The sequence below is a fragment of the Branchiostoma floridae genome, chromosome 11 (genome assembly GCF_000003815.2).
Source record: "Branchiostoma floridae strain S238N-H82 chromosome 11, Bfl_VNyyK, whole genome shotgun sequence".
NCBI lineage: Eukaryota > Metazoa > Chordata > Leptocardii > Amphioxiformes > Branchiostomatidae > Branchiostoma > Branchiostoma floridae.
The window spans coordinates 2,192,049-2,212,048 of record NC_049989.1 but is presented as its reverse complement, the minus strand read 5'-3'; the positions used below and the strand labels follow the sequence as shown (position 1 = coordinate 2,212,048).

The window sequence follows — 20,000 nt, the reverse complement described above, 5'->3', positions numbered from 1 at the left end:
TCAGGTGATACTGCTGGTACATAACTATAAGTAAAATAAACTTGGGGAACCATCAAACATAAACATAAAAATGTAAAGCAGTGAAAATGAATCAGAATAAAGATAATAGAAACAAAATAACAGAACAATTCATACAATGATTCAAGTGAACTCAATTGCAAAATCATAAATTTGTAACCATAAATCGTGCAATAAGAGGCAATATGAACAAAAATCATAACTGGTGTTAGCTCAGTCATGGTTACCATAGCAACCGCTATGAACTCAATGTGAACAAAATGAGGGGTAACGTCACGAACCAGAAATGGAGTTAGCTTGATAACAGAAATGAACTCAATATCAATATCAATTAAGTAGAAACAATAAAGTGCCAACATAAATTAGTGTTCAGTTCAACAGCGGTTGCCAAAATAACAGGAACCAATTCAGTAATAATCAAGCAAGTAACAACAAAATCATGAGACATAACTTGTGTTAGCTTAGAGTTGGTAGCTATAGTAGATGATATAAAATCAATATGAATCAAAGCCATGTAACATATCGGCTTGAGTTGATTTACTGATAGCTGGAACATTAGTAGGAATTAAATCAGTATAGGTCAAAAGAGAAATAACAGTAACATAAAACTTATTAAGGGTGGCCATGAATACTACAAAAGGGAGGTCTTCATAATAACACCAAAAAATAAACAGACAGACAGACAGGGTATCAGCTACCCTGTAGTACAAAAGAATATACATAATGGTATACAACTGAGAATCCAAGATCATTTTCTTTTTCCGGTGGTATCTGGGCATTCGCTCCATTATAATTAATCGTTTTAAGTCCAGAGGAGCAAATTGTCAATAACAAGCACAACAAAAATAACTATTCGGATCAAAAACAATATCATTTCCATTCCCATGCAAACTAAACAGAATAAGTATTTAATCCTGTATGTTAATGTCAGAATCATTGGACAAGAACAGAATCAGAACAGAAATAAATCAAAGATATAACTTAACACAAGTCAGTCACAAGTCAGTCACAGCGTGACATGAGAATGAAGGACAATAATAACAAATCAGCCCCTATGGCCAAGAAACACTGTTTTACACCTGTCAAAAATTCTTCAGACACACTTTGTGGAGATAACAACATTTTAATGCAAATTCGTCTCCGCCGTCCAGAAGACATTGCTCATGCATGGTTCATCAGGTGGGCTAAGTCAATCATGTTGAGTCATTCAAGTTCATTCTACGAAGACAGGATAAGATCTAGCGCATCCACACGTTTCTTCTCCATCCCGTTGACTACCAACACAGCGAAAGTACTTTTGGGAGGCACCCTGATTGAAGCGTTGACTTTCATGTTGCTGCGCCTGGCCTTGTCCACTTCCGCATTCCTATCTGGTATCAGTTTAGACCGTGCAGCCTGTAGGGGGGGCGGCAAATGTTCATGCACCACAAACTTGTTTCTAACACGCATATTACGGCCAGCTTGTAACACACGATCCTTGTCATGGTAGCTGACAAAACGAACAAGCAAAGGTGGGTCTGGCTTGGCAGATGATGGCTTAGCAAGCCTGTGAGCGGCGACGATAGGCATAGCAATACTCGAATCAAACCCCAGTTCGTTGACTAGGAAGCCTGTGAATACTTGAAAACAGTCCTCCTCTTTACTACACGGGATGCCCCTTATGATCACATCAGCTTTCATAGAGTATCTCTCACTCAAAAGAACCGCTTTCGCTCTCTCACGACGTTCCTCCTGAAGGGAGTCACTCAGTCGCTTCACCTCACTCTCCTGGAACTCCGCGGCGGACTCCAGCTCACGCACCCGATCCCGCATCGCGTTCACATCGGTAGTCAGATTTTCCAGTTTTGTATCCAGAGAACGTATTTGTGACGAAAGTTTGTCCCCCATAGAGTTGAATTCCGCTACGACAGTCTTTTTAACTTGTGACAGGATGATTTGAGCAAGTGCCTGTAGCTCTGGTGAGAGGGATTTCAGACTCACCTCGCATACTGTAGCAGCGTCGATTTCCTTAGCCGCCATTTTTGGGGTCTTGGGAGGGGGGTTTTGCTGAGACGGGCTGGTTTCACCAGCACTGGAGCCGGTAGACCCTCTATTCCTTTTGCCCATTCAGCAGTGAAGTCTAGACGTAGCAGAAATACCGTTTCCAAAAAATGAGGACCGCCTGCACACTTTAGAAGCTCGGACAGGTAACAAACTCTCGGAGCTGCCCGACTCACGTCACTCTATCGCCGCCATCTTGGATCTCTTGGTGGTTTTGTGTGTATTTTGTGTTACACCAGCTACATCAACAGTATTCTTTCACCCCCAAACTTAAAACCCATAAAAACTTCTTTCCTCCCTGACATGCTGTAAAATTAAATCCCTGTCTTAACTAGTATGCTTCACATCAACAGAAGATTACACATATACAATGTACTTTTATTCTGCAATGTTAGAAAGAAGTCTTCAAAAAGATTCGAATGATTATTTCAAGGACACATAGTTTGTGCAATGCCTGGTAGTGGTTTCATTTTCGCAATGACTCTCTCAATTTATGACAGTTGATTTGCATTTCAATGAATTACTAGCATATCTTTACCTTAAAGATGCTGCAGCTGTTAGTTTTACCACAAAACTCTTTTATCCTTCTTGAAACCTTGAAGCTAAATCCCATAAGAAAGTATCAATTTACAATGTACAGTGTCATGTTTTCTAACTCAATTGTCGATGTTGTTCCCAGATGACCAGACTTTGGGAACAGATAGAGGAGCACAAACAGGTGATCAGGGAACCACAGGGGGGAGACAAGGCCGACTTTGATGACATCCTCAAGCAGTTCTATGATGCCATCAAATGTAGTGAAGATACAGGTAACATTTGATTTTGTAAATTCCAGTTGAATGACTGAACAAAATTGCATTCAATTGACTACAATTAGCCAAACATGGCCCTTAACGGCATAAGAGTCTAAGTTCTGTAAATAGTTTCATCAGGTTGGTAGATTCAAGACTTCTTTGTTACACAACCTTCATTACACATTCTTCCGTAAACATTTTGACGACTATCTGTCACCTCCATCAGTACAAAATGAAACAAATACTGTCAGTGCAATATGAACTAGACAGAGTCAGTGCAATCCTAACTTAACATATTGTATTGTAACGTAATTACTTAACATGTAATGTTCTCGAACATGATACGTTACTCATCCTTGCCACTTTGTGACGTAGAGGCAAGGATTCGGTCCCAAACATTGCTAAGGATGATTAATGTATCACACTTCTACCTGGATGTCTAACCTTCATCGACGTACAAACAAAATTCCTGGTTTGTCCATAAATCCTCAGAGAATGGGGGCGGACGTGGCGGCGCCCTGTTCCTGGCCGTGTGCCGTGGGAAAGTCAGTGAGGGGCTGGATTTTGCCGACAACAACGCCAGAGCTGTCATTACAGTAAGCAGGGAAAATGTCTTTGCCTTGGTGTCAGAGTCTGTGGTGTGTTATCAGAGGAGGTTGTACTACAAACTGCAGTTGTTTCAAATACTGGAAGGTGGCAGTTTTTGAACATTTAGATAAGCCATTTGATGTGATTTGATTTATTTGGCTGTATAGAGAGAAATGCAGCCTGAGCTACCCAACTGGTCAGAGGCCATTATCAAGGGCTGGCCTTGGTAATGATACAATATACAATAACAGCATTGTTTACGATACATGAGGTTTGTTTTACAAACTAGATTATACAGACAACACAAGATATAAATAACGTTGAATACAGAGGCATTTTATCTCTGAATTACCATATTATGTTACAGTTCTTTATTATTTCTTCCACTACTATCAAGACTTTGATTTCAATTTTGTTTCCTTCCTCAGGTTGGCATCCCCTACCCAAACTTCAAGGATCTTCAGGTGTGAATTACATTTCTTGCTAGGTGTCTTTTATCAGCAATACCATTTAGGCACAGTACGTGCCTTCCACACTCTACGCTGGTGTAAAATGGGTACCTAACTTGAAGTTCGTAAAAGGCGGTGGAAGGAGAGGGATGGGCTCCACCTTGCCATACCGTACCCTAGACAACCACCCACTGCCCCTACAACCTCAAAAAGGCTGTGCAACTACTTGTTTTCATTGAACTTGCTGGTGATGAACATACATGTATGTGAAATATCAAAGCTTGCACTGCTGCAGATGATCCTTCATCATTGTAAGAGCCTACATGTACTTGAAAATTCCTGACCCGTCGTGTTGTTGAAGCAAAACTTGCTGGTGATGATGACCCTTCATCTTTGTAAGAGCCTATATGTAATTGAAAGTTATTTATGTTGTTGTTGTACCAGGTTGAGCTGATGCAAAACTACAACAACCAGCATAGCGATGCTTGAGCTTTCTGGTGATGAACATTTGTGAAACGTTGAAGCTGCAATTGATCCTTCATCTTCATGAGAGCCTATACATGTACTTGAACATTCCTGACCTGTCGTGTTGGTGTTGTACCAGGTTGAGCTGAAGCAAACCTTGCTGATGAACATTAGATTTTGTGAAATGTCGAAGCTTTCGCTGCTGCAGATGATCCTTCATCATTGTAAGAGCCTGCGTGTACTTGAAAATTCCTGACCTGTCGTGTTGTTGTTGTACCAGGTAGAGCTGAAGCAAAACTTGCTGGTGATGAACATTTGTGAAATGTTGAAACTAAAATGCACTGCTGCAAATGACCGTTCATCTTTGTACGTAAGAGCCTATATGTAATTGAAAATTATTTAAGTTGTTGTTGTACCAGGTTGAGCTGATGCAAAACTACAACAACCAGCATAGCGATGCTTGAGCTTTCTGGTGAAGAACATTTGTGAAACGTTGAAGCTGCAATTGATCCTCCATCTTCATGAGAGCCTATACATGTACTTGAACATTCCTGACCTGTCATGTTGTTGTTGTACCAGGTTGAGCTGAAGCAAAACTACAACAACCAGCACAGCGGAGCCCGTGGCCTGCTGACAGGCAGACAGTGGTACGAGATCCAGGCCTACCGTGCGCTAAACCAGGCGCTGGGGAGATGCATAAGACACAAGTAAGGCTCACTTACGAAACAACAACTTTGCAAATCACTTTTTAAGTTTCACTCAATCACACACTAACTCTCATGATTCAAAGTATACAAAAAGTGTAATCTAGTTGTGGGATGTAGTGTATGGCACAAGTAAGGCAGACAGTGGTACGAGATCCAGGCCTACCGGGTGCTCAACCAGGCACTGGGGAGATAAGGCTCACTTACGAAACAAAAACTTTTTAAGCTCACTTTTCAAGTTTCAAAGAGTACAAGAATTGTAATCTTGCAAAAATTACAGCACACTTACAAAAAACACCTTTTTCAAGTCACTTTTCAAGTTTCAAAGAGTATGGGGGACAGAGAAGTCTGGAAGGAGAGAGTGGACTTGGTCCGGGCAAGCAGCCCGCGATGATGATAATGATGAAAGAGTACCAATATTGTGATCTAGTTGTGTGCATATGACACACATATGGCTGGCTCAGACACAAAGAAAAACAACTTTCAAACAAGAGTTCAAAAATCTCGTGACTTTCTGAAATACTAAGAGTATTTCGCATGTTTTGTTTAATTGTACAGCTAGCCGATTAAAAGCTGCAAGAAATTATCTAGGGGAGAAGAAAGTGGTGTTGAGTCAAATGGAAAAGATTGGAGGATGATATCAGAGAATGGGCAAGCATGTCACACTTAGTGAAACATTCGAAAGGTCAGGAAACCAAGAAGGGTGGAGAAAACTGTTAGCCAGATCTTCTGTGGCTCCCCAACGGTCAAATAGCTTAACTAGATGAGATGGGCAAAGGGTACATTGTAACTTCCTCATTCTGTTTGTTTTTTTCCAGACAAGACTGGGGAGCCTTGATCCTCGTAGATGACAGGTTTGCCAAGGGACAAGGGAGATACACCAAAGGTGGACTACGTTCTGGTTCACAAACTTCCATGTGTGGAATACTTGTACTCAATGTAGATATTTCTTTATGTAGAAAATGTTTATTGTAGTAAATATAATGTATCTAATTAAAATAAATAAAGACACATGTGTCAAAGTATACCAGTAGATCACAATTGACTGATGGCAGTTCCTGTCATCAAGGATCGCAATCAGGATACATTGATCTAAAGTGACATGAATCAAAAGTGCGTGGATATTAAAATCTAACATTACAGAGTAGAGATTGCAATCTCTACTCTGACATACATATACATCATGTATACATCAGAATGTATTCACCCTTGCAGGCCTGTCTAAGTGGGTGAGGCAGCGGGTTCAGCACTTCAATGCGTTTGGAAGTGTGGTGTCATCCCTGACACAGTTCTCCACACAAATGACTGAGGGAAGTGCCACCTCTCTTGATGATAGGTAATGGAACACCTCAACTTACATTATACCTAATGCTGGAGTCACATTTCCAAACTGGCTGTTGTGGGAAGAAAAATAAAAGTCAGTGTATGTCAACAAAAAAAACAGGGATCATGCTTATGACTGATTCTTAAAAGTTTGTATGTGTCTTCTCAACCTTTTTATCATCCTTTTTGTTCTTTACTCGGAAATTACCTAGTCGGGTGCTGGATTGGAAATGTGACCCTAACATAAAACATATTTAGTTCTTCACATCTTTCTTTGGGCCAGACCCTAGTAATTTTGTAATTTTCAAAATGTCAGTCAGTTGTAAAGCATTAATATAGATTTTATGTTGGCGTGCCACTATATGTAAATGTTGTCCCTAACAAGAAAATTGCAATTGCATTGTGACAGTTTGTAATGTAAACATTGTTAACATCGAATAGGAGCTCAGAATATGAGACTCGGTTCAATGTTGCCATTACAAACTTGGCACAGTGTGATTTCAATTTTCTGGGCCAACATAACTGTCTTGATGTAAAGGTGATAAAGCTCTTTACCTCGTGTGCAGGAAAATTGCCCTGTCAACATGGAACATCGAATGAAGACTCATAACCCTACATGAATGTCTTGATGTAAAGGCAAAATAATGAAGTCCTCTGTTTGTATGTTTCTCCAGTGTTGCCATGACACCACAAGCCTCCCCTCACCCCTCCCACTCCTTCTTGGACACCAGTGTGACCACACCCGACCCGGCCAGCACACCATACGCACAGCCTGCAAAATTGAACGCATTCCAACACCTGATGGGCCAATCACCCCAGCTGGAACAAAAGAAGAGGCCGGGAGACGCCACCCTGACTGTCAACAAGTTTGAACCCCAGGGTTTCATACCAAGTACGCCCAACGATGGACCAAAGGATCACGACAAAAACATCACGCAAGATGTTACACTCAGTGATAAGAAGACAGCATCAATCTCTAAAGGGAAGCTGAAGGCTCTCTTTAAGAAGAATGTGCAGCAAAAATCTGTCACTGATTCCGCTGAAGCTGGCAAGGAGGTTGATGTCAAGGGTGAAGGTTCAGAGGTCAAAGGTAATGGGTTCATGACCCCTGCAGGAGACAGCCACAGGCATGCCAAGAGCACTCCCGTTGGTGACAGGAGACCATCAGGCGCTATCCCCACGCCAAAAGGTAAACTTTCGTTTGAAGAGGACGACATTCCTGCAGACGCCAAGGAAGACACAAAGAAACAGAGGTCAGATAAAGTTGATGCCAAGAACAAGGGACATGGCTCTAAAAGGTTGTCAATGGCTTCCAAGTTGGCACAGTTCGCATACAAGTCTAAAGATGAAAGCAACACAATGACAGATGATGCTGAGATGGGAGGGCCATTCACAGAATCGTGCAAGAAAGAAAAAGAAGAGAACCTACACGATCAAAGTGATACAAAAGACGGTCTCAATCAAGAGGTACAAAGCAGATCAAACCAACCATCTGGACCAAACAATGCAAAGGTCAACGCTCTCTTTAAGTTTGTTAGCATCGGCCCTTCAACAACACCTGTTCAGAGCACAGCAGATCTGAGGAAGGGAATGGCAACTCCACCCTTACAGGAAACATCCACAGCGGGGATGGACTTCACCCCTCCTCTGTTTGATGATTCTGAACCTATCGTTGAGGAGAACACCTCTGAAACCATCACCGGGAATGTCTTCCGACAGAAAGGAGGCTTGACCAACAATGGAAATGAGGAAAATGAAGTCAAGAGTAAAGAAGATGATCCACCAGTGTCAACAAGAGGGAGAAAGAGACAGCTGAGTCTGAGCGCCAAGAAGTCCACTGAGAAGAGGAGGAATTCGGCAGGTGAGAAGAAATCTGCGACAATAAGGCAGTCGAACAAGAAGAAGCTTTTCAGGGCATCTCAAGACGAAAATGAGGGACAGACCATGGAGGAAAGTCAGCCAGGTAACTTTTAATATTCATATGGCGTTATGTAATACTTGAATGTGTATAATTATTAAGAAAAGTCCATTCAAATACAGGTAATGCATATTAATCTGTGACGTACATGTAGGTAGGAAGCATAGTGCTTATGTGTTAACTCGAACGGGACCGTCATAGTACCATGGCCAGGTGCAGTAGGTTGTTATGCAGGTGAGCCCGACCCCCTCCTTCCACCACCTTTTGCCTCCCTAACCAAAGTCAGGTACCCATTTTCAAACCTGTGTTGAGCAAGGAAAGTCATGTAAAGTGCCTTTCCCAAGGACACAATGTCAAACCTGAAATAGCAGGAATCGAACCCCTGACCTCTCGATCTCGAGCCATTGTTACCTAATACTTCACCTATGATTTATCTCCTCAGCGCTGAAGATTCGTCGCTCCTTCAGATCCAGAAGAAAGGCCAACCAGCCTGTCCTCTCAGAAGATCCTGGGGACTTCCTGGACGACTTGATGACATCTGCCCAGAGCAAGGTCAGGAGTTGATAACTTCCAAGCTGCAACTTGATTCCTTTAAATTCTAGCAAAATGGACCATTGTTTTGAGTATTGCACATTCACAAGTTTTCACAGACAATTAGGTCCAGGTTCAGGTCCGGACCTAGACCTTATTCTTTGGACCTGTACTGTACATGTACCTGAATTTTGGGTACACACCCTTACCTGTAACCTGTTTTTCTACTATGTCTGTATTCTATGTGTTAAGTGTTAACCTATACCTCTACTCTATGTGTAGGAACCAAAGCAGGCCCAAGGTCCATGCAGACCAGGACTCCACTGCATCATGTGCGGTACAGAACTGGTTGCTTCTGTGGAAGGTAACTATCTTGTAGTCATTTCTAGATCAGTATATTTTCTATACTGTGATTTAATCAAGTTATTCCATCTCAAAGGCTACTGTGTTTCAATTTGTTCCCCGCTGAATTGTATCTACTGTTTTGTAATATAGTTTTTATCTGATCTGATCCTCCAAGTTTTAGTCTTAAACTAACTTTTACTAACTTCATCTCGCAGTTTTTGAAACATCCAAAAATATTTGAGACTCCTCATTAGATATCTCTAGTCTAAACAATGCTTACAGCTAGGTGTGCAAAGGCCAGGTGTGACAGGTCCTTCAGTGTAATCTGATATAAAAGCTCCTTGGTGTAATATAACCAACTGCTGCCCCCCTGTGTGCCTTCAAGTGTTATGCTGAAGGGCAATTATACTGGCTGTACAGATATGTTGATATTCAATAATTGAGACCTTATGTTGCATGTACCTCTCTTCAGGCATCCATGTGGAGAAGGAAACCTCAACCTACATTCAGCAAGAATCCAAGATTCTTTCTACCCTGAGAAGGAGACAGAGTGAGGGAATGAAGTGCCAGTGTAATGCACCACAGATGGAGGGGAGGTCCCATTCTAAAAAGGAAGGAATGGTGTTGATAGACAGGGCAAGACTGGAGGGGAAAGTGCAGCCCATGTCACCACAGAAGTCACCCAGAGGTTGATATGATATATTTTGTCAGACTTGCTAACTTGCTGTATTGTAAGCAGTACAAGGTATTGTGCATTAAACTGTTAGCAGTAAATCTTTTTTAATAATGTAAATTCATTCATTTTCACTAGAACTTAACTTGACTACAAGTTCGCAGACAGATTGAAGTACAGTATGTTGCCAATACATATTAGTCGTGTGGTGGAACGGTCACTAGAAAAACTTAAAAAGAGAATCACCATGAATGTAACATTTAAAGATTTACAGTGCTTGATATTGCGGACATGTGCATGTAGAATGCAGCAAGACAAAGAGGTTTAAGTTGTGAAATTAGTCAACAAAACACCCAAAAAGCAAGGTTGATTTAACTTTGTAGTTTTCTATCATTTGACAGATTTTTTATCTTTTTTTTCAGGCCCCCACCTGAACAGTTTTCTGAGTGAAGAGGACCAATGCTTGTACATTCCCGTGGTGTGTGCTGGGTGTAAGACAAAGTCTCCAGCAGATAGAACGATCCTAGGCTTCAACATCATTTCCCTGGGCAATGGAAGGCCTACAACTAAGGTATGTGAGCTAATCTGGACGTCAGCATTTTGAAGGTCATTTACAAGAAGCTAATTTGTTTGATTTGCCACCCGGTAATCTGTATCTATATAGCCAGTATAACCGCTGTTCGGCGTAACACACCAGCTTCGCAGGCACGCGGCGCGGCAGCAGCTGGTTATATTACACCGAACAACCTGTCACACCTAACTTTAGCACATCTATCTGCAAGTGTTCTTTAAAGCTATCCAGAGAAGATGCCCCTACTGTGCTTGGTAAGCCATCTGATGGTGTAACACACCTTTTTTTTTAATAAAAAGTACAAGCTGCATATCCGGACTGATTTATTTCATCAATGCCCATCAAGATCGATCCCCAAAGTCTTTTTTTGGTTCTTTTTCGTGCTCAAGCAATGTTGTGACTACTCAAACAAGGAACCTCCATTTAGCGTCCTATCTGAGGGACATTCATAGTAGAAGCTGGGTACTCATTTTTACCTGTGTCAAGTGCCTTTCCAAAAGGTACAACAGGGATTCGAACCAAGGAACTTTAGATTCTTTGTCAATAGCCCCAACCATCTTTGCTACCTTTCTTTATTCTCCAAACACAAGAATACTTCACAAAACTAAAGGATCTATACGTGTGTGATAATTAATCGTCTTCCACTGCTTTTGCTTTTTTTCAGGGGTGGCTTTATTACGAAGCCCTGTGGCACTGTCCACATCTTCAGCTGACAGAATGAAGACCAAAACTGAGCTCAAGAAAAGGCTGACCAGTCTTCTGTAAGAACTCTCATAGTTAAGTCACATTCCCTAAAAAAGGCAGAGTTGTCTTGAATGTCTTGAACACAAATTCACTTTCTTAATATTATGGCCCATTGAGATACCCACTTAAGGGTACCTGGATGAATTATGAGAGTTGGTGTTTTCTTAAATAGTAGTTAACCTTTATCCACGGGGAAACCTATATCTGTTGCTTAAAAAACGGACATTTAGGGATATCAAGTCCAAGGACAGTAGTTTCAAACTGCATTATTTTGAAAATATTAAAGTTAAAATCACTGTCCATCAGCTTGATATAAATTATGCCCTGTTTTTTTTTAAACAACAGAAAAAGGTGACCCCTTGGATAAAGGTGAACTACCTTTAAGTCTTTTAGTATTTGATTGTTTAAAAAAGTGCACCACTTATACAACACCAAAGATATCACTAGTTTATTCTTGAATGATCTGTCTTTCAGAGAGTTACTGAATAACTGCATATATGTGTATGAAATACTAATTGATCAAAATTTTCGTTCACAAATTTGTACATGAAATATTTAGATGGACTATGACATTGTCTTTGTGAAACATTGCTAGGTTCTTAATTTACAACATTGATTCCAGTGGCACAGAGAATTCTAGAACAATAGGGCAGATTTGACTTAACAATTGCTATTGGTTTACAATACATTTATTGTATTGCCTGTATTGCTACAAAGTATTGTAGGGGTGGACAGTATTGTTGCAATTTTCTTTATTTTCTATTCAGTGGTTCACAATTTTCACCTAACATATGATGTTCAACTTGTGCAATGCTTTTCTGAGCTACTACTTTTATTCCCACATTTCTACAAAAATGATTTATTTCCATGGACATTGACAGATAACATGAATATCTACATCTTTGTTTGTATCCTTCAAGCCATATGCTTAATCCTTCTCAAAGGCATTTGATTTGATAGTCCATATTTTTTCACAACTTTGATTTCACATGGACAAAGGAGTAAATTTTCTCCATCAGTGCTGTGGTATTGTATGAGAAGTTATGAACATATTTACCATACAAATATTTTAAAGCAAACAATGGTGATTGTTTAGTAAACACCATCTCATGTCATCACTAGGAAAGAAAACAAATATTTTAGATCTTACCAGTAGTGCGATTATGGAAAGATAGAAGCAACCAACTTTCCATTATATTTTCTTTAGCACATTTTAAAAGAAAAGATGTTGAATATTAAATCATCTGTACTAACAACGCACAGTGTGTCTTTCTTGTCCAACTTGATATTGCTGAATAGAATTATTGTGGAATTTGCTTGGAGGGACAACCGACATTCCTAGAAACTTCATGTAAAGTGTGTCTTTCTTGTCCAACATGATATTGCTGAATAGAGTTATTGTGGAATTTGCATGGAGGGACAACCGACATTCCTAGAAACTTCGTGTAAAAACGGAGTCCCATTCATTCCCAGACCTTGCTGCGGCATCTGTGCGTAGCTACAAGATGGAAGAAAATTCATGCCCCCGTTTGCGGACACAAAACCCGTGCCAGACGAAGAAAACGGCACGGAAGAAAAGTTCTGGTTGTTGTTGAAAGCCGTGGAGAGAGGATCCAAGGGCTGGGGTGCAGCGAGGAGTGAAGAAGTAGTATCACCGGTGGCGGAGTTAGCGAACATACATGTTTCCCTGTTCAGCGGCTGGAGGTTCTCCATATTTGGAAGTATCTGCGGGTTGGACCAAGTCGTGAGGGTGGACGTAGCGACTGAGTTGTCCGACAGCAACCGGTCTTCTTCCCGACAAGCTCGTTTCGGGAGAGGGCCTAGGTCGGTACCTCCACTGAACGAATTCTGCATACAACCTGTAAGGGAATAAATCGCAAAATGTTTCCATTGTCTGTTTGGCGTAAACTTCATAGTTAGCAAACAACCCCTAGAGTTAGAAATAGAACATTCCACAAGCTGATTGGTCAGGTGTGCGTCAGACGACAATCTTGTCAGCAGCCAGAGAAGACAAAAATTGCCCGCGCCAATTTGACTGCAATATCATATAGTGAAGCCGTTTTGTCCATAAATGTCTCAAACAAACCCACGTATTTGGTGTACAAAATACTGACAAGCTCGTGGGCTTTCCAGTTTGCGCTTTTTTTTCTAGGGAAGCGAGCAATTTGCTAAACAGAAGCACCTTTCGAATGCATTCTGAGTTCATCTAAGTTGTCAGCAGCTAGACATGAAGAGGATTGTCTTCACAAGCGTACTCTAAGGTATTTTCTACATTTCCTAGTATTCTGCAAGCCTTATTTATCTTTATTCGCGATATCTTTAGACGTACGTAGTCACATGGTATATATACATTTGTACATTTACATGCAAATACTGATAGCTACCGTCAGGTGCAAGAATTCAAAAGGTGCTGCGCTTTGTTTAGAATTTGCAAGTGGCAGTGCTCATTAATTTTGAAAGTGTGATATTTAGCCGGTCAGATTTTTCCCACTTGACAAACACACTGAAGCTATTCTTGTACTTGAGGGTCATTTTTGTCGTCTAAAAGTCACTGTCAGTTCTTTGCTTTTATTCGGCATAGCCTAGCGTCTTTTGCCATTACGACAGGTTCACAAACGTACACAAGAAGTACAATACTAAATACACAATACTCAAGCAACTGGGCAAGTTTCACTGGCGAAAGCAGACGGTATCTGAAACGTCTGGCCGTTTGAAAAGTTTTCCAGTTGCTTGAATTCTGTAACTTTTGTATTGCACATTTTATTACTCGGATGTCTAACCTTCATCGACGTACACAAAAAGAAAACATTTTTACCTCCGCTATTTTCTTGCGTCGTCATTTGGATGGACGAACCTATGGGCACGGTGTTGTACCCTGCCGTCGTCTGCTGGTAGTGGTTGGAGGACAGGGAGGGACAGGTGTCCGCCGCCATGTTACTGGAGCATGCGTAGTTGTTGTTCGGCCTGCCCCGAGGTAATAAGGACGCTTGTACGGGATTGCTTCTGGGTATTACCGGGTAGTTGCTGAGTAAAAGAAAGCTTTTATTAGTGGGTCACACATGGACGTATACCTTTGGCTACACTTCAAGAATTGAGGCATTTCACATTACTACGATCGCTCTTAATCTTAAAGTATTGTCTAAAGAGTCGATACATTCTTACAGTCCGTGTATGTCATCATGTACTATAATCGTTCTGAATTACTGTAAAGTAGTTGCACGTTATCCCCCTAAATTAATTCGGTCATGTCTTAAGAAGCTGTGGACGGATCTATACGATATTTAGCACATTGTATGTGGGTAGGTGTCAGCAAAACAAAGGGCAAGTGGGATTTTGTGCCTCCTTGCGGCTTTCGAAGGTACCGCACTAGGACTCTCTCAGTACTTGTTGCCATTGAATCAACTGAGCTGATCTATACGTAGTTAGAATTGTAGGCTTACTGCGTACACAGAATGTCCACAAGACCACAGCTGTCTGCATACCATTTGTACAATCGTGTAGAAGACAGCTACTTTGTTCGCGAGCATTTCTTGCGTCTTCAACATTGCCAAACGCCTCAAACATCGGCAAAGCCAAATATCGAGACTAATATAAACGATGTTAACTCCTCTCTTCCCATGTCTGACCGCAGTGTCATGGAGTGACAGATTTATCGGTACGCACTTGACAATGACGGTATTGCACAACGTTTGGATAATTGAACTTGATGGGAGAGGCTTTCAGTTGAAGAATTACCACCAAAGTTGAAGAATTACAGCAAACCCTTTGTTTGCCCGGAATGCCGTTCCAGCCTAGTCTAAAAGCAGTTACTCTTTCTGTTACAATTTTGAATTGTGACAGGGTGTTGTATTTTCTTCAGAACATAAACATAAAGCTTCTGTGAATAAAAGGAAGAACAAGAGAAAAACTGTGTTCAGGACAATATAAAGGTAGTTAGGTCCAGACTGATTCGGTATTGAGGATCCTAAATGGCCCATGACGGCATAAATGTTCATAACACTCAATTAGAATCGTCCTTGAACAAAGCGCAGAGGTCATCTGTTGGTCAGTCTGCTGACTCAAGTCTGTGTGATACTCCTCTTCAAACGTTTTTTTTTTCACAGTGTCTATTTCAGTTCCAATGGTTCTGTATTCCTTAAATTTGGTGTTTTCTTATCAAAACCGCTGCAGTACCTTAGAAAATCTCTAGGATGGCCACTATTTAAATTGACCCTCGGCCTCGTTTTTCAGAGAAACACACAAACACACAAGCGAGCAAATGGAACCCAGAACATAACCTTCATGGCAAAGGTAATGAAGATGTAGAAAACTCACATGCTTTTCCGTGCTGACCGGCTGAACTCTGTGTCGTCTCCGCCCCGGAAACCCTTCGCAAACGGGTTGTGTTCTATCTTCAACTGTGTAATCTGAAGAGAAAGGAAGAACAGAATGTTTTCCTTATCAAAAGTTATACGCGTTTTGCTTGTCATTTTTTTTATTGCAATATTTATTGAAATTGCAATATGTTGAAGTCATTGGCTTATATTTATGTCAGGACTTAAAGAAAGGACAAAGCGTAAATACAAAGCAAACAAAGCAGATTATACCAATATCAAAATGCCACTATGCAAGTATTCAAACTGATATGGCGATATCGAAAAAATAGACATTAATGTATCCAGAAAACGTAAAAGTGCATTCATTGCGGTACATAGATTTAGAAGAAGAACTTTATTGCACTTTATAAATGTATAGAATAAAGCTTAACATCCTAATTATTATAACAATAAGGACTAACATGATTCTTCGATGTAGTAACTGGAGGGGGTGTCAACATGAATCATTAGACGTAGTAATGATTAAGTGTCACACTGTGTTCAGTACCCAGAATTTTGCACAATGACATCAGCTGATTTCTTAAAAGATAAAGTCAGGCAAAGGAAGTGGAGGGAAGCAGCAGATCAACTGAGGAGATACATGTAATATATAGCTGCAATGGAAAAGGACAGACCTTGGTCTGTGCTACTCAAGGCCAATGTCAATGGTGACAGAGCCAATTTCTAGTTCGTTTCACAGGAGATAGATCGTAGATGGAAATGGATAAGATATATCACCAGCATCTAATTCTTTTCAAAACTAAAGAAAAGATAACTGGGAGTGGTAGGGCTAGTCTCTACCAGACTCCGGATTGCTGGAAAAATCGTAGAAATGGAACAAATAGAGAAGTAAGCCGGCCAGAGGAATATAACCGGCCAGGGAACAGCACGCGATCCTAGCCGGAGTCTGGTAGAGACTATGGTAGGGCCACGTGTCACGGTCATCGGCACTAGCCAAAACTACCATGCAAGGAACCGTCCAGGAAGGAAGGAAGCAAGAGTGGTAGGCGACGAAAAAGATGGGAGGATGATTATCAGAGAATGGACAGACATATGCGTGACACTAAGTGAAACATAAGGTAGAAAACCGAGAACGCGAGAGAGAACTGGTTGTCAAATCTTCTGCGGTACTCCAATGGCTAAATAGGTAGACTGAGATACATGAGATGACGTGAGATCCTTTGACAATCCTGAGACAAAAAAAATCGAGAGGCTGATTGCCAGTCATGAGTATCTGAGGTAAAACTAAATGGGTAACTGCGGGCAATGTTCCCCTATGGTGAAAAAATCTTCCTGGAATTTTTCTCCTAATAGCCAGCGTGTGGAGACAAGGGATATCTTACTTCTATCACCCTCCTCCCCCGCAACTTCTCTGAGATCTTGACTCCGTCCTTGTGAGATACTAAACATCTCCGAGACAGAGAGATAAGATTGACGGGAGGGGGTCAGCAGGGAGCCCGTCCCCGCGACCTGACTTCCGCCTGACAGGCGGCGCGGGGCGACCTGTCTTATTACCGTCCCCTGTCATTGCCACCTCGGGCAGAACGCTGGGACAGGTCCTCATTTCCTGGACGGTGTTGTCACGTTGGAGATGCTGCGGCGATGGGAAGTTAGATAACATCGATCTGAAAGGGATGGCTTATCAACGCTGGCTGCCTGAAAGTTCATCTCAGTTGGCGAAGTACAATATCTGTCACAGATGTAAGTTCAGTGGTGTTGAAGCGTACGTATCACTTGTCCCCATGCAATATATCTGTCTAGATATAGATGCATCATTTCTATTTATTTTTCACGCGTGGGATATTCTCTTTTGATGATATATCCGGAAGTTTGACAACAGTCGTTGACTGTTTAGTTCAGTATTTCGAAACGTCCAGAAAGGGTACGACTTGATCAATTGCCTTGATCAGGTACCATGATGATATCTCTTGTAGAAGTTGCGAGTTTCCTCTTCCCCTGTGACTTTATCTATTTTCTTCGCTAAGAAGGTTGTGTTTTCAGATGTGTGTGTCTGTCTGTGTGCGTGTGTGGATTGTCCTGATATCTTGTGGATGGGTAGGTCTTGGCGAGACTTCGAAATGATTAGATTTTGCGATTTGTTTTGGTACTGCAGTACAGTAGAACTTTCGCTTTTCATATCCCGTTTTATGTATCGCTTTGTGAAAATGCCCACTGTAACATTATCTAAGTGTTGTATTTGTTCCACAATTTCACCGAAGCGTAGTACATGTTCATGAATCATTTTTCTTGAGTCTACCGCGCCCACCCGCACCCCCTTAGTCATCACCACACCCAAATCTATCGTGTACACTAACATGACCTTGCCGATCCCAGGTCACCAGATTGTGCCCTCTCTCCTCGACTTTGACACTGTGGGAATGTTTGAGATTTACGGGTATTCTGCCTGGCAGCTTTCCCTTGTGGGAAAAGAGACGGACGTGTGTGAGAAATGATATAAACCTGTGGTCGCCTTGGATATGTAGGGTTTATGTTGTTAGCAGTACCTTGCATTGGTCCTAGTTTTCGTCGGTGTCTGTCTTTGAGAGTGTATGACTGTCTTTAAATGTGTCTGTCTTTGCGTGTGTGTGCTTTTATGTTTGTGTGTACATGGATTCCAACCAAGAAACACCAGCTAGGGTTTGTGTTGTTACTTTTAGAGGTGACTTGCGTTTGTTCTTTAATAGTTTTCGCTGGTTTCTGTCTTTGAGTGTGTGTGTGTGTGTGTGTGTGTGTGTACATGATAACTCATCTGTTTCTGTGTGTTTGTCTGTCTGTCCTTGAGTGTTGAGTTTGTATGCGTTTATGTTTATGTGTGCATGTTCGTTTGTGCGTTTGTGCGCAAGTGTATATCTAAATACTTCATCATGTCTACTTTGTACCCGACCCCCGGGGGTATAAATTTACAATAAACCTTCCCATGCATGCATAAACACTCATGGAGGTATAAATAAACCCTACCAAACTGAACCTCTTGTCTGTCAATAGATGATGTTCTTGAGTCTGCCCTACCCCGGCCCTTTCCAAGAATAGAGACGCCTGCTTATTGTTGACCTGTCTGTGACACGGTGTAGCAAAACGGTTCTACAACTAGTCTCCGAGCAGACGTGTCAGCTGGATGACAAAAGAGAAGAATTTGGCCAGATAGAGACAAATAAGTTGCCTTGGGAATTCAACCAGTCGTCGGCCGGTCAGTTCACTCCTTGGCCGATAAACTAGGCTACTAAACCTACTAGGCTTTCATTCGTAACTTGGCCAATGTCCCCTATTACTATTTTCGACCAGGCCAGAATCTGGTAGAGACTACTGTAATTGCTTTTAAGTTCGCGGAAAAAATTTCGCGGTAGCGGAAAAAGGACTGTTTGCTGTGGTTTTAAGTTCGCGGTGGTTTTAAGTTCGCGGTGAATTGGTAACGCGAAAACTGCGAACATTTCTGCATTTACTGTATACTACAACGGCGAGAACCTATTGTGCACAAATCTGCTAGCAGAGAGGGGAAACAGGAAATATGAGCTTGAAAAAAGGAATGTCAGTTTAGATTACGACCGAGAAATGCGACCCTCTGAAGTGTGGGAAAGTCGTTTAGTCATAAGTTATGCATGTGTCAAAATTATCAATATTTATGGCAAGTGTTTGAGGGACGGAAGGAAGAGCAGATTCCCTAGATAGCCTATCCGTTCTCTCGGAATCGCCGTAAATCCCAAGGCGCGTTTGTGTTCTGCTTTTAATCCGATGAGTCAAAACATGGGCTTCATCCTGGAGATACTGTAGCCTCCTCCGCTAGCTTTTCTGTGGACATGAGTAAGTTGTGTGTGGGGTGGGGGTGGGGGTAGATTCGACTGGCAACAGTAGCAACCATAGAAAAATGAACCTGTCGTGTTGAGTCCCTTTCTTTCATCTCCTTTTCCACCAAAGTCTGTGTGCCCACTGAGCGCCCAAATATTAGATCATATTAGACAGCTCGCGCAATGAATTTCATAGATAAAGAACCAATTATTTTGCGCTTTAAATGTTTTGTTTTGTTTAAGATAATAACTTAAAATCTTGCGTCATATTGCAAGAATGAAAGAAGGGGTCAGACAAATCCAATTTCAGTCGCTGTACGATTGCTCAGGGATCGCCGTCTGGTGGAAAAGAATAATCTTCTTTGCAGACTTCGTGCGCCATTAATTTTATGGAGGGGGGAGGACTGGTTCGCTAGTTTCAAAGTTGGCTAAGGTTCTTGAGAAAAGGAGTTTGCATAGAAAAGCACTTTGCTGTGAAAATGAGCTTCGCCCCCCACCCCCATTAAATAAAAAGCCAGACCCGCTCGAAGTTTGCGAATGAGGCTAGGAAAGAGAGGCCTAAAGGTGGCATCTCACTGCACTTGGGGCACCGGTGCGGCACTGCGGGGTTCGTTCACTGCGGCACTGTTGTGTTATTTTTGTGCCCATTTTTTTTATAATTTAGATATCGTGTATTACGTAAAAGTATAACGTAGAACAC

The 20,000-nt window shown here is 41.5% G+C and overlaps 2 protein-coding genes and 1 long non-coding RNA gene across 4 annotated transcripts in view; 2 read left to right on the top strand and 1 right to left on the bottom strand.

Annotated features, from left to right (window-relative positions):
* The window catches only part of LOC118425595, a 40,895-nt gene extending 28,483 nt beyond the window's left edge, over positions 1-12,412 (top strand). The window contains exons 8-19 of one of the 2 annotated variants that reach the window (XM_035834536.1): positions 2,738-2,867; positions 3,345-3,448; positions 3,869-3,904; positions 4,934-5,061; positions 5,877-5,944; positions 6,274-6,394; positions 7,056-8,344; positions 8,742-8,851; positions 9,113-9,194; positions 9,648-9,863; positions 10,271-10,419; positions 11,084-12,412. In XM_035834536.1, the coding sequence (XP_035690429.1) occupies positions 2,738-2,867; positions 3,345-3,448; positions 3,869-3,904; positions 4,934-5,061; positions 5,877-5,944; positions 6,274-6,394; positions 7,056-8,344; positions 8,742-8,851; positions 9,113-9,194; positions 9,648-9,863; positions 10,271-10,419; positions 11,084-11,140 (2,490 nt within the window). In that variant the 3' untranslated portion in view covers positions 11,141-12,412. The remainder of the gene's footprint in view (positions 1-2,737; positions 2,868-3,344; positions 3,449-3,868; positions 3,905-4,933; positions 5,062-5,876; positions 5,945-6,273; positions 6,395-7,055; positions 8,345-8,741; positions 8,852-9,112; positions 9,195-9,647; positions 9,864-10,270; positions 10,420-11,083) is intronic. The other variant, XM_035834537.1, reaches the window with a different exon arrangement.
* LOC118425600 (T-box transcription factor TBX5-like) overlaps positions 11,694-20,000 on the bottom strand; it is a 30,426-nt gene continuing 22,119 nt past the window's right edge. The window contains exons 7-9 of the mRNA XM_035834550.1: positions 15,478-15,569; positions 13,979-14,187; positions 11,694-13,022 (exon numbers count right to left, since the gene is read on the bottom strand). Coding sequence (XP_035690443.1) covers positions 12,559-13,022; positions 13,979-14,187; positions 15,478-15,569 — 765 coding nt within the window. The 3' untranslated portion in view covers positions 11,694-12,558. The remainder of the gene's footprint in view (positions 13,023-13,978; positions 14,188-15,477; positions 15,570-20,000) is intronic.
* LOC118425603 overlaps positions 13,088-20,000 on the top strand; it is an 88,892-nt gene continuing 81,979 nt past the window's right edge. The window contains exon 1 of the long non-coding RNA XR_004832313.1: positions 13,088-13,424. This is a non-coding gene — a long non-coding RNA (uncharacterized LOC118425603). The remainder of the gene's footprint in view (positions 13,425-20,000) is intronic.